This window comes from Primulina tabacum, chromosome 15 (genome assembly GCF_025594145.1).
Source record: "Primulina tabacum isolate GXHZ01 chromosome 15, ASM2559414v2, whole genome shotgun sequence".
Lineage (NCBI taxonomy): Eukaryota > Viridiplantae > Streptophyta > Magnoliopsida > Lamiales > Gesneriaceae > Primulina > Primulina tabacum.
Genome location: NC_134564.1, coordinates 33,638,520 through 33,651,142, shown reverse-complemented (window position 1 = coordinate 33,651,142; position 12,623 = coordinate 33,638,520). Strand labels below are relative to the sequence as shown.

General features: G+C 29.5%; 2 protein-coding genes across 2 annotated transcripts; both read left to right on the top strand.

The window, feature by feature from the left end:
* The first annotated feature begins 6,243 nt into the window (after positions 1-6,243).
* LOC142527501 (basic helix-loop-helix protein A-like) lies at positions 6,244-8,140 on the top strand. The gene is made up of 2 exons (XM_075632320.1): positions 6,244-6,718; positions 7,572-8,140. The coding sequence occupies exons 1-2, from the start codon at positions 6,413-6,415 to the stop codon at positions 7,962-7,964; spliced, it is 699 nt and encodes a 232-aa protein (XP_075488435.1). The 5' UTR covers positions 6,244-6,412; the 3' UTR covers positions 7,965-8,140.
* A 1,688-nt stretch (positions 8,141-9,828) lies between these two features.
* LOC142526392 (uncharacterized) lies at positions 9,829-12,216 on the top strand. The gene is made up of 4 exons (XM_075630754.1): positions 9,829-10,111; positions 10,198-10,347; positions 11,299-11,547; positions 11,669-12,216. The coding sequence occupies exons 1-4, from the start codon at positions 10,037-10,039 to the stop codon at positions 11,936-11,938; spliced, it is 744 nt and encodes a 247-aa protein (XP_075486869.1). The 5' UTR covers positions 9,829-10,036; the 3' UTR covers positions 11,939-12,216.
* Positions 12,217-12,623: the final 407 nt, after the last annotated feature.

Sequence of the window (12,623 nt, the reverse complement as noted above, 5' to 3'; positions counted from 1 at the left end):
ATTATTATATTCTCTAATCAATTTTTTTTACTTAGATTGATAGAAGTCATTTTAATTTGAGTTTTTATTTTCTTGCTTATATTATTTTTGTAATATTATTTATTATGAAAATAATAGGTGAACTACAAAATTTGGTAGGTCTAAGAGTCCTCTGATGAACGACAAATATGGATAAATTATTAAAATATATAATATCCAGTAGATTTTTGGCATGCGATTTTGTTCTAATTCAATGATTATGCATGATTCTAAATTTTAATTATATCACAAGTTAACGCATGCTTTGTTGTTGCTATATATATTTTGTCAATAGTATAATATTTTTCTATGGTTTAAGAAAAATTGTGTAACTTTGAATTATATTTTTACGGCTGCTTTTCTAAATGGTTTTATTATGATTTCAAGGCACCATTTTTCATTTGTGTTTTTTTAAAGAAGTGGAATGAATATCTATAAAACGATGACATTAATAAGGTGTTTTCTCTTTATTTGAAAAAAATATTGGAAAATTTATACAAATTGTGAATAATATGAGTTAATATTTAATTTGAGAGTGATTTATGCTTTTTATTGCTCGTATATACTTCAATTTCTTTGTTATTGTACTAAATAAATTATTTTTAAACTTTGAGTTATCATTTTTTTTTTATCGAGGTTGTTTGTGTTATGATTTTTTTATTCGTTTTGGTTAATATTGTTGGCGGTAATTGATTTTTCTGATATTATATGATGTGTCTTGTTGTTTATATAAAAATAAGTATGAAAGTATACCAATCAAAGCCACGTATTTTGGGTCTTCTGTTCTACAAAGAGAATAATATATGGTTTCTGTAAATTATATAATTATTGGTTTTTCATACATATAGTCTACGAAATGCGTCAAATTTTGAACAAAAAAGTTAAGACAAACATAGTGGATGAAAAAAAAAGACATGTTAAATAAAAAAATAATGTTGTGTATTACTATGTTGGGTACAATAATTGTCCCTGCTTGGTAGAGCCGTCGAACCGTGGTGCTTGAACTGCTGTGCGGTTTAAAAGATTTGAGTTGTACCATTACTACTAGCTATAGCTTTGGTAAAGCGGCAAGCGCTCGGCCCTACTATTGGTATCAGAGTCAAGGTCACGGGTTCGATTCCCATTGATTGCAAGGAGTGCAATTATTGGGAGGGATATTGTCGGGTGCAATAATTGTCCCTGCTTGGTAGAGCGGCCGAACCGTGGTGCTTGAGCTGCTGTGCGGTTTAAAAGATTTGAGTTGCACCATTACTACTATCTATAGATTTTGGTAAAGCGGCAAGCGTGGTCCTATATACTATGTCCTAATTTCTGTATGATATAATTCAAGCACATTTTTTTTATAGATATTTGAAATTAAGTTCAACTAAGTAACATGAAACATATACATATATATTAAATCATATTTAAAGCGAAATATTAAGATCAAGAATGGTTCAAATTTAAATTTAAATGAAGCACAATGAAGAAGAAATTGAAGAATTGTATGTGTACGTTAAGTGTTATATATTGATTATGTTGTTACTTCATGGTTGTGCGACATATGGATGCCATATAAAATGTCAATATTTCTCAATAAAATTTTCAAAAAGAAAAAATTCTTCATTCAGAAAAAGAAATACATAAAAAACAGATTGTGCATAATTCTCATTCTATTTATAATGGTATGAGAACAATTCTAAAGCTTTGTTGACACAATATAAAAGAACAATTTTGTGCATTTTATTGAGACATTAAGCCAGTTTCACTTTATTTCCTCCAATATTATCTCGATATATTTCGATGTGACTACGAGATTGTTTTTGTCTCTTTTTTTAGTCAAATTGTCTAACCAGCTAATTCATAACATATATGATGGTAGCATAGAAAACTCCTCGTCAAATAAATTCATTTAGCCAACTATTGAAATTCAAATAAAATTCTACAATATTTTAGCAAATTAATTTTGACTATCATAAAATGCTCATGAAATCTAAATGGTTATATTATTAGATGTGATATTGAATAAGACAAATACTTTGACATATATTTGAATGATATCTCATATGCATATCTTAATTACATTATTCGTATCTCTTCTCAAGATTTTTAAAATACAATAATTAATTTTGTATATCGTTCCACAAGATATAAAATATTATAAAACAAAATATAAATTCGATAGAAAAAAATTTGTTTTTTTCAATGAATAATACAATATTATGTTCTAAACGCAACAAATGAGATTGAAATTATATCATCCTTATGACATGATGCGCGCAATCATTATTTCAAAACTTTCGAAAAATGACGATCAATATGACTTTCTTGAATTGCGTCAAATTAAATGAGGACAGAATTTTAAAATATAGCCATTTGAAGAGATTTCAAGTATTTTTCTCACAATGATTGAGAAATAGTTGTCAAAATTTATTAACCTTATAGCTATATGTTTATAATATTGATACTAAATATATAAAAATGATATCACAAATATCACAATATTTGAAGAAGGTGCAACATCATTCATTGATTTTGTTGTTGAAGAATATATAAGTTATACATACTTTTAGTCACAGTGAAAACTTATCGCGAGTAAAAGCATTTTTTCTTAGGATTTATAGTTGATGATTGTCAAAAGCTGAAAAATCATTTAACAACAAAAAAGATAGTCGGAAAAATAAGATTATCAGATAAAAACAATGTAGAAAACCGAAAAAATGTCGTGATAAAGAAGCAAACTATGAGCATGTCAGATCCCGGATAAGGATTGTAAATAACATAATATATGTTAAAGACGATCAGATACTTGCTGAGCATACCAAAATAGTTATATGCATATTATAACAAACTACGACAAAGAGTTGTTGAGTTCTCAAAATCAACCAAGAAGCATATTGGAAAGTGTTTCGAGTGGATAAGATAATTTATCTTATTCATATACCGTCTATGGTCATGATTTTTTATTTTTTATGGATTAGTTTGTTTCAGTTGATAAATGTTATTAGCCATGTTTTAATTCATTTAAATATTATCAAAATTTCGTACATATATTTTCAACAGTTTAGGTTTTTACGTGCAACACACGTGCATTTTTCTAGTCAATATAAATATATCAAAACACAATACATAAAAATACATCATGACAATAAATCATATATATTCACTTATTTATATGACAATTTTTAATCCATGACATAATGAAAACTCTCTTAAATGATAAATCAACAAAAATATTTCTCATCCAAATATCATTTAAAATGAAAAAAATAAAATAAAATTAACATAATAGTGAATTTTATCAAAATCAAAACCAAAATGTACTTAAGTGAAGTACACATAGACAAACGTCCAATAAAATTCTCTTAATTTACTAAATTATCATAATAATGTTAAAATAAAACAATTAAACTTGTTATTTAGTTAAATATCACTTATGTTTTTGCTATCTTTTAATCCCTTGCGGATGTTATTTTACTTTTTAAGTGTTTTTAGAATACATATCATAGATAATTAATTTTATATCACAATTAATCATTTACAAATTAATATTTGCGATTAAAAATTTCGGTGGAATAAAATTTTAACATAATATCACTCAAATAAATATGTGTAGTAAAACACATATATAATAAAATAATATATAATAGTTAGTTAAAAAAATCATATGGAAAATTGTAATATATAACAAATGATAATAAATTATCAACATAATTCATATTTATTATAACGATTATATTGATTAAAAAAATTATAAGAATTATATCATAAATTTAGTTCAAAAGTAGAAAATAAATTTCATTCTTTTTTAATTTATCATTGCTTTTTCTTTATATGAATAAAGTTGAGATAAATTGAACTAATCAAATTATATTGTAAATTATATATAATTATATATTATATATATATTGCAAAAAAACATATAAAATCTACATGCACTCAATGTTCATTTTCATTTGAAAATTATCATAAGAAAAATGACATTTACTGACATGATTTTAATGGAACTTGTAGAAAAGTATAAGCTTAATATATATATTGAGATATTAATTAAATATCATAATTTAAGAAGTTAAAAAGTTAAATAAAGTATCATATTAATGTATTTTATAATATTTGTCGTTAATTCAACCAAATAATGAAATAATGTTATTATCATTTTCAATCTAAATCTTTAAATATATTTTTCTCAAATAATTAACAACACGTTATTAATTTAGTTAAACGAACATAATATTAATCGAGTTATACCAGATCACAAATCAAATGATCTCATCCAAAAGCAAATCGATATACTATCTTAACCATATTTTACCCCAACTATTTCATCATGACAAATTTTGTGTGGAGGTGATATTGACAATCATTTACCCACACATACGCTATGTTGAGTTGCAATAATAATAATATACTATTTATTAGTAATCATGACTTAGTTAATGTGGTGTGGTACATGAATAATATTTAAACAACATTAATAATTTTGTAATTTAAAAACGAGATTAAAAGTTCTTGATGTAATAAAGTTAAAATAAATATAGACTAATATATAATTTGGAAGAGGAAAACTTAAAATGACTATCAAACTAAATATTTGAAAACTAATATATCCTCATAATTTTGTGAAAGATGGTAAATATATTAAATAGATTAATTGAACTGTAAAAAAGATAAAGGAAAAGAAACGGTAACAAAACGCGAACAATCGATAAATTAAACTAATTAAATCAAGCAAACTAACGTAACATCAAATAATTAAGTAAAAAAAATCATAAAATAAGGAAAATAGATAATCACTGAAATAAAATGAAACACTAAAATATCTAATGCATTAAACAAATTAATGTAATAAAGTAAAATAAATATAGACTGTATAGTTTGGATAAAAGAGCTCAAAATAACCATCAAACTAAATCCTTAGATACCAAGATATTAATCTTCAAATTTTGTAAAATGTGACAAGAATTAACTGAACCCTGAAAAAAACAAGAAGAAGTCATGTAGAACCGAAAGGCATAAAAAATCAGAATGAATTCAATGTTTTCTTAATAATCAGTAATTAGTTATAGTTATTTAAGATAAACAAATAAATTACAAGTTAACCCATATAATAATATAAACAAATAAATTACAAGTTAACCCATATAATAATACAACTTGTTAAGCTAAATAAAAAAGATGTAGAGGGAAATTCATAATTAGTTATCAATATATCTATATGTATAAATAATAAGTAGATATTTGAAAATTATTCATAAGCATCCCAACGCTGTGAAAATAAATTGTAGTGGTATGTTTTGAAATATTGTTATGAACTAAATTTCGAAAAATGATGTCATGTGTAATAAAATAATATTATATTTAATAAAAATATAAAAATATCATAACCAGTAAATATTAATGAAAAATCAAGTGAAAAACATATCAAATTCAAGTCTGAAAATGATGATCGATGTGTAACGCGATACTATGGAGTTAAAAGGTCAACCTAATCAACTGTTCCAATTATTCATCCAAAGATAAAAATAAAATCAACGGTGCAGAGTTAGTTTAACTAATCCAATCGAAGGGGAAGTACAAAATCAAAACTACACACCACCAAGAATCAACTTGTCATCATTAAAGAGCACAGCAAATGACCTCAAATTTTTTTTTTCGTTCACTTTTTCAACTTTCAAGTGTAATATTATTTCAAAAATATTTAAAAATTATTCTCTAAATAAATATTAAATCATCACGTAGGACCGAGTGCTTACCGCTTAATCAAAAGTTATAGCTAGTGGTAATGGTACAACTCAAATCTTTTAAACCGCACAACAGCTCAAACACCACGATTCGATCGATCGCTCTACCAAGCAGGGACAATTATTGCACTCAACAATCTCTCTCCCAATAATTGCACTCCTTGCAATCCATGTGAATGGAACCCGTGACATTGACTCTGATACCAATTGTAGGACCGAGTGCTTACCGCTTTGCCAAATCTATAGCTAGTGGTAATGGTGCAACTCAAATCTTTTAAACCGCACAGTAGCTCAATCATCACGATTTGATCGTTCTATCAAACAAGGATAATTATTGCACTAATGCATTATAATCGATTGACACAATGATTTATTATGAAATTGTAGCTTGACCGGACAAAATTTTTTACTTATTTTTTTTCTTTCTAATTTTACTTTTTTTATATAAAGTTATTAAATGAATCAAACTATTGCTAAATTAATTGAACTATGATTGAGTTGATGGAAAATCCAGACACAACTGTTTCTCTGCTGCAAATATTCTAACAGCTTTCTTGCTAGCTGAAACAACGGGCCACCCAACAAAATGCTTCTCCTCTCTGACGCACCAATGCGTGTCTCTGCGTGCATGCACGTATAAATTCCACATTTTTGTATGTTAAAATGGGCAAATGAGGTTCATTTCAGTGTGCGAAATGAGCAGCAGGGGGAAAACGCTGCTACAGTTGGAAGAAGATGAAATAAGAAATCTGTTTCTGGGCATTATGGAAGGGTACAAGGACACTGTGATCCCACCACTTTCTTATTTTTCACCAATTTCAATCAGCGAAAATGGGTCGAGTTCAAGAAAAAGAGATGAAGAAGAGGAGTCCATTTGGGCTGAGAAATCACTCAGCGAACGCAAAAGGAGAAAGCAAATTAATGATAATTTCTCTGTTCTTCATTCTATGGTGCCCAGCCTTTTCAAGATCAGTAAGGTCGATTCAGTTCTCCCCCACTTGTAAATTTTATTTGATACATGTATTTGGTTAGATATTATGAGCTTAATTGATTCCTGTTTTTTTTTGCATTTTCATCTTCTTAATTTTGGTCAATTCAACTAGATTAGATGACCAAGCTTCTGTTGTTAATCTTGTACTGATCAATTTTTAGAGCCCACTGCAAGTTTCCATTCTGGTTTCAAACGTAATTGTGTCATTTATTTCTTGCTAATCAATCATATTCATGATTTTAAAGAAATTTTGGTTTTTATATCTATCTTTTGTATATGGTCTGCGATTTTTTAAATCAGTTGAAAAAGTATTGATCAATAATTATTGGTCTGCCAAATTTTGTGAATCCTTGGATTCAATTCTGAAAAGTAGTGGTAGCATCCTATAAGAACTCAGAATGCTGCTTTCATATATACTAAGCCTGTTTCTGCACTTGATTATACGTTTTATGTTCCTCATTGATCCTATGATACTTTGAGATACATCGTTAACCCCCTAATCAATAATGTGAATTATGACAAATATTGACAAGTAGAAGAAGATATATATATATTCCCAAGGAAAGCTACCCCGAAGATGGGTTTTAGCCCGGCATGGAGGAAGCAACATTGCAATCCTCTGTCTCTAATCAAACTCATTATACAAGATATATGTGAACACTTGACACAAAAATTTTATTGCACTCCTTACTTGCTCATCTTGTTATTTGAAAATTCTGTTTTCTGAATCTTATAAAAGATTTGAAGATAGTAATTCTCGAACCTTGGATGTTGGCTGAAAGTTGATTGGCATACCTAATTAAGTTTGTCTTCTTAATGTTTTTATAATGCATTTGCAGCCCTCAAGGGAAGACATTATAGATGAAACGGTGAAGTTCATTAATTCCCTTCAAGAAGAGATACTGTGGCTAGAGAGTTTAAAGAAACAGCCATGGTATGAATCAAAGGATGCAAAAAAGCAAGTTTTATCAAAATGCACAAACCAGAACTCCTCAGTCAATGTCACACTATTCAATAATGCCACATTTCTCGCCATTGACGTCCCGTTTAGACCTGGTTTGATGACTGATATTGTATATGTGCTGGATAAGCATCGAACTGAGATTTTGGAGGCAAGATTCTCGGTTAATAATCAAAACTTGTTGACATTCGCAGCCACGCTAATGGGACCGAATCATCATGGACACGACATTGTCATTGAGAAGATGAAGGAAGAGCTTCTACGCTTGTAGGTTTTACTATGAACTATATGGATCTTGATGGTGTTTTCTATTTTTCACTAATGGATCACGCAATCTTGGTTTCTTGATTGAATTTTTTCTGTAAGAAGGTTGTAAATGTGTATGAGGCTGAGATTTAGGTGAATATAAAGTTACTTGGTATACGCATTGTTTGCATCAATTACACTATTTTTACGGCTCCATTTGTTGTCATTATTTGACAGTTAAATGAGGTGTTAATGCCTCAGGCAATGGTTATAATAAATGTTCTTATTACCTAAATTATATGTTTTTTTTTTGTATGTATGGAAAAATAGATTATTTAATTTATTAAATATTATACCTTAGCAGTAATATAGAAGATATTTCATATTATCATGTCATTTAAGCAATGTTTATAACACACAACTTGTGTATTGGAAGGTAATAATTGTCTTTTGATAGGTTGAACAGTCGAAGCATGACGGTTGAGCTGTTGTACGGTTTAAAAAATTTAAATTGCATTGTATCGATTATCACAAGTGATAACTTTTGATAATACTGCAAATATTTCGTACTACACTATGACTCTCATTTACTTTATATATGATATTTATTTCATCCCAATTATATGATCCATGTATACACCCTATTTACTATTTAAATCATTAGTGATGATGAGTATAATACGTTTTCTCAATATCTTTCAATAAGGTCTTGAATAATTTGTTTTATTAATACTCATTTATATATTAGAAATTTTTTGTTGGATTAAATATATGATTGAATAATATTTCACCAGTGCATATGATTGAGTAATATTTCAAAGAATGTATAGAATTTAGCTAAGTATTCATATATAATTATTTACCTAGTAATTTTTGCACACGTCTTTGTGAACGGAAATGGGTGGATATAATATAAATCTATACACTTTAATTCATATTTTTTTACCATCTAAACTAAATTAAGAAATAATTATTACTACCACGCATATATATTAAAATAAAATTATAAATGATAGATTAATTTGTATAATTTTAAAAATAATTTTAATTAATCTTTAAAATATAGCACAATTGTTACCTCAGAGCCTATAAAACTCAAATTGAATTTTTAATAATATTTCTTAATTCGAACCGCCTCAACTCACTGAGCTCAAATCTCGAATAATTTTGTGAAACGTGTATAAGCTGGGATATACGTCGTTTTATTATACTTAATAATTATATCGAGCTTCGGCCCAATAATTATTTATTAAAATTACTCTAATTTTATTTCTCACAAATATAATAAATTGAGTCCCTAGACCAAACTCAGAAGCCTTACTTCGTGTTCTTGCCAATGCAGGGTTTTTTAAAATCAGACCGAATCGACCGATTTGATCGAGAACCAATCACGCTTTTGATCGATTATAGTTTAAAAACCGTTTGACCGAAAAAAATCGGTCAAGAACCGGTTTTATCCGTAATTGAATCGAAAAATCAGTTCAATTGATTTTCTAATTTTTTAAAAAATAATTTTGTCAAAAAAAACTTAAACTTAATATTTGGTTATATATGTACATAATTGTTTCGGATTTGGACTTCATTAAAATATTATTTTAGTCGTACTAATTCTTTATTATATTATTTTTGTTTTAAAAAATGTTTATAATTATTATTGATATTTTTAGCATATGTATAATGTTATTTATTTTTTAAAATGTGGCAAATATATTTTTATTTATTTATATATATTTTAGGTTTTAAAATTTAAAATATATTATTAATTAAATTAAATAGATATTAATATATAATATAACAATATTTCGATCAATTAAATTATTTTTTAAAGAAAAATCTATTCGATCAATCCGAAAACGTAGCCAAACACATCCCCTGACAGGATTCCAATAAGAGAGCGAAAATGAAAGAAGAGTTCGCTGTACGTGGACAGCTTCAGATTCTACAATAATATCAAAACTTCGTGGAGTAACAAGAATATTTCATCAAGAACTCACCCCTTTTTCTAGATTGAATACATCCCAGTAAATTAAATTAATTCACAACTATTTCCTTTTGTTTCCCGATAAATTTTTTTTCCTTGCTAAGGATCATAGGAATATGGTGAATTCACGAAACAGCATACAGAATTCAATTCCAGATGATATTGCCCTCCAAATAGCTTCTTCCCTTGAGGTCATTGAACTACCTTGTATCTTTTCTTTCTTGATTTTTCAAATCGAACAGTTGTTTTTTGAAAAAGATTTAGTCTTTCTTTTCAGGTTATGGATGTGTGTTCATTAGGCAGTTGCTCCAGGTTCTGGAAGGAGCTATGCGGGTCCGATTGCGTGTGGGAGGTTTTATGCAAAGACAGGTGGCCTGCGATTGCTTGGGATCAGAAATCCGATCAAAAAATGGACTCCGATTCCAAGGTTCTTGCTTAAACTTACAAATTCCTCGGTTTGACCTGCAGTGATTTATCTTATTTTCGCGTCAGATATATTTCAAATTATGTACAAATTTAAAAACTTAGTTGGTGATACTTATAGTATTTTGAGATATAGATTTTGTGAATGTTGCAGTATTTTTTTTAGTTGAATCACTGCTTGATTCCGAGATTGAAGTTTTTCCACTTAGGACTAGGATATTTGATACATTAGCAAATAAAATTAAGGGATACTTCTGTCTTTACGGTGCTGTAGAACTGATTCCTCATTGTTGGAATCAGGAACTACTCCTAATTTAATGTCTTGCGTCACAAATTATTTCCAATGTTGTGCTGCAAATCAAACAAGTGAGAGATGTGTGTTGGATTGTCCATAGTGGTGTCATTCGCTTGTGTATTCACGCTCCAGTTGTTCATTCCTGAACACGAGGGGTTGTGTTAAGATGTCTTGCATCGGACAGAATTCCTAGGAGTTGCATATACGGACTTGGTCAATTCTACTCTTTTGAGCTAGATATTGGGTTTGAGTTAGATTTAAGTATCAATTTTAACATTTGGGGTTGAGTTAAGTATAAGTCACAATCTTAATATAGTATCAGAGTCAAGACCCACCGTTATGTGTTATACTGCCCACGGTTGGGCCACTCGTTCTGCCCATGCCTAGGCCATATGTAAACTTCACGCTCCAGAATTTCATTAATGTACGTGATAGGTGTGTGTTAGTTGTCTCACAGATGGATAAAATCCTTGAGTTGCATATATGAGCTTGGACAATCATCCAATTCTGAGTTAGTTTTGGGGTTGAGTTAGGTCCAAATCTCAATCTTAACATTTGTATGATGCTTATAATGTTAATCATATTATCACCCCATTACTTGTTGTATATGTTACTGAATACTTGAACTGGATCAATATTTTGTTTTATTGACGACGATAGGGGTGGAGGGAGTTGTATATATTCAAACATAATGAGATGGCTGGAAAAGCAGCCTTGATACACGATTTTGTGGAACGAGCTTTAGCTTACGAGTCGATTGAGGTCGGAAACTATTTGAAAGCTATCGAATTACTCAATTCTCTGCATTTTGGTTTCAAAGATGTTGAAATGTTCTTACTCAAACCAAAGCTCCACGTGCTACTTAACTTGGTTGGCCTGCATTACTGCATCATTTGTCTTGGCGTGCCGGTAATTCCTATAGCTCTAACAACTCCTTTTACCTAACTAAATCACATTATACATACCAGGAACAGTGATGTGATATTCTTTTTTACGAGTTAAATGATCTTTTTAACAACACATTTGGTAGGTCGAGTATGTGGTGGAGGCACTAAACCAAAGCCAAATTTCGGAAAGGCAAGTGTGTGTCCAATGGTGGAAGCTTGGTAGATGGTTCTATGGTTTCCGTTTACGTGATGAATTACATTCTCGTAGCATAACTTTGGGTGATTTAGCGGCATACAACGAAGAGGTCCTTGGTGTGCTTCATCGTGGTGCCATTCATGAAGTGATTCGTGTCCAAATTTCTATTGCTAAGCCTATGCATTCGTCCTGGTCACAACAAGTCGCTCAAGTGTGACACAAGTGAAAGCTTCGGGCATGTAGAGATATTTGTAGTGGGAATGTTCTTTTTTATAACAGTTAATCTGTACTGTTGTCATGTAAATAAGAATGATGTAAAGAATAAGGTGGTGTTTACCCAGGCTAAAGCTATTAATGAATTTGGTTCCTACCAAGACAGCATATAGTGCTTACGCGTTATATCCGACAGCAGATAAACAACATTGTACTAAATGGTATGTTGGAATCTTTGTTATTTTCAGATGAGGGGGCGATTCATTACCTCATTGTTTGTTTGATTACAATTCTTGGTTTTCTTGGATTGAAACCACTATTTTATATATGTATGTTCTTTAATAAACAATATTGCCCAAAATATGGATCGATTGTAATGGGCTACAAAGCATCATCGAATGATCGGTGCAAGTGAATTCTTTAATAAACAATATTAACTCATGGAAGACCGAATCTTGTCACTTGCTGCATCAACTTTCAAAGACGTACCAGTTACTATATCTGGTAAGTTCCTCTGGCACACTCGTGGTTTAAATCACGTTCCCACACTTCCGAGTTAACAGCAGGGTTCTATAACACCGTCAATAGAGATGGATATGAATCTGTAGCTGAATTTTTTGGGAGGAACTCGAGCAAGATGAAACCCCCTGGAATATGGACCTATCAGATGATCACCAGCCAGTTGAATC

Bases quoted from the DNA above. Each gene is read 5' to 3' on its own strand.
- LOC142526392 (XM_075630754.1), top strand. From the start codon at position 10,037: ATGGTGAATTCACGAAACAGCATACAGAATTCAATTCCAGATGATATT. The intron at 10,348-11,298 runs GTTCTTGCTTAA...TGACGACGATAG, and splicing joins AAATGGACTCCGATTCCAAG to GGGTGGAGGGAGTTGTATAT. The intron at 11,548-11,668 runs GTAATTCCTATA...CACATTTGGTAG, and splicing joins TCATTTGTCTTGGCGTGCCG to GTCGAGTATGTGGTGGAGGC.
- LOC142527501 (XM_075632320.1), top strand. From the start codon at position 6,413: ATGAGGTTCATTTCAGTGTGCGAAATGAGCAGCAGGGGGAAAACGCTG. The intron at 6,719-7,571 runs GTCGATTCAGTT...ATGCATTTGCAG, and splicing joins GCCTTTTCAAGATCAGTAAG to CCCTCAAGGGAAGACATTAT.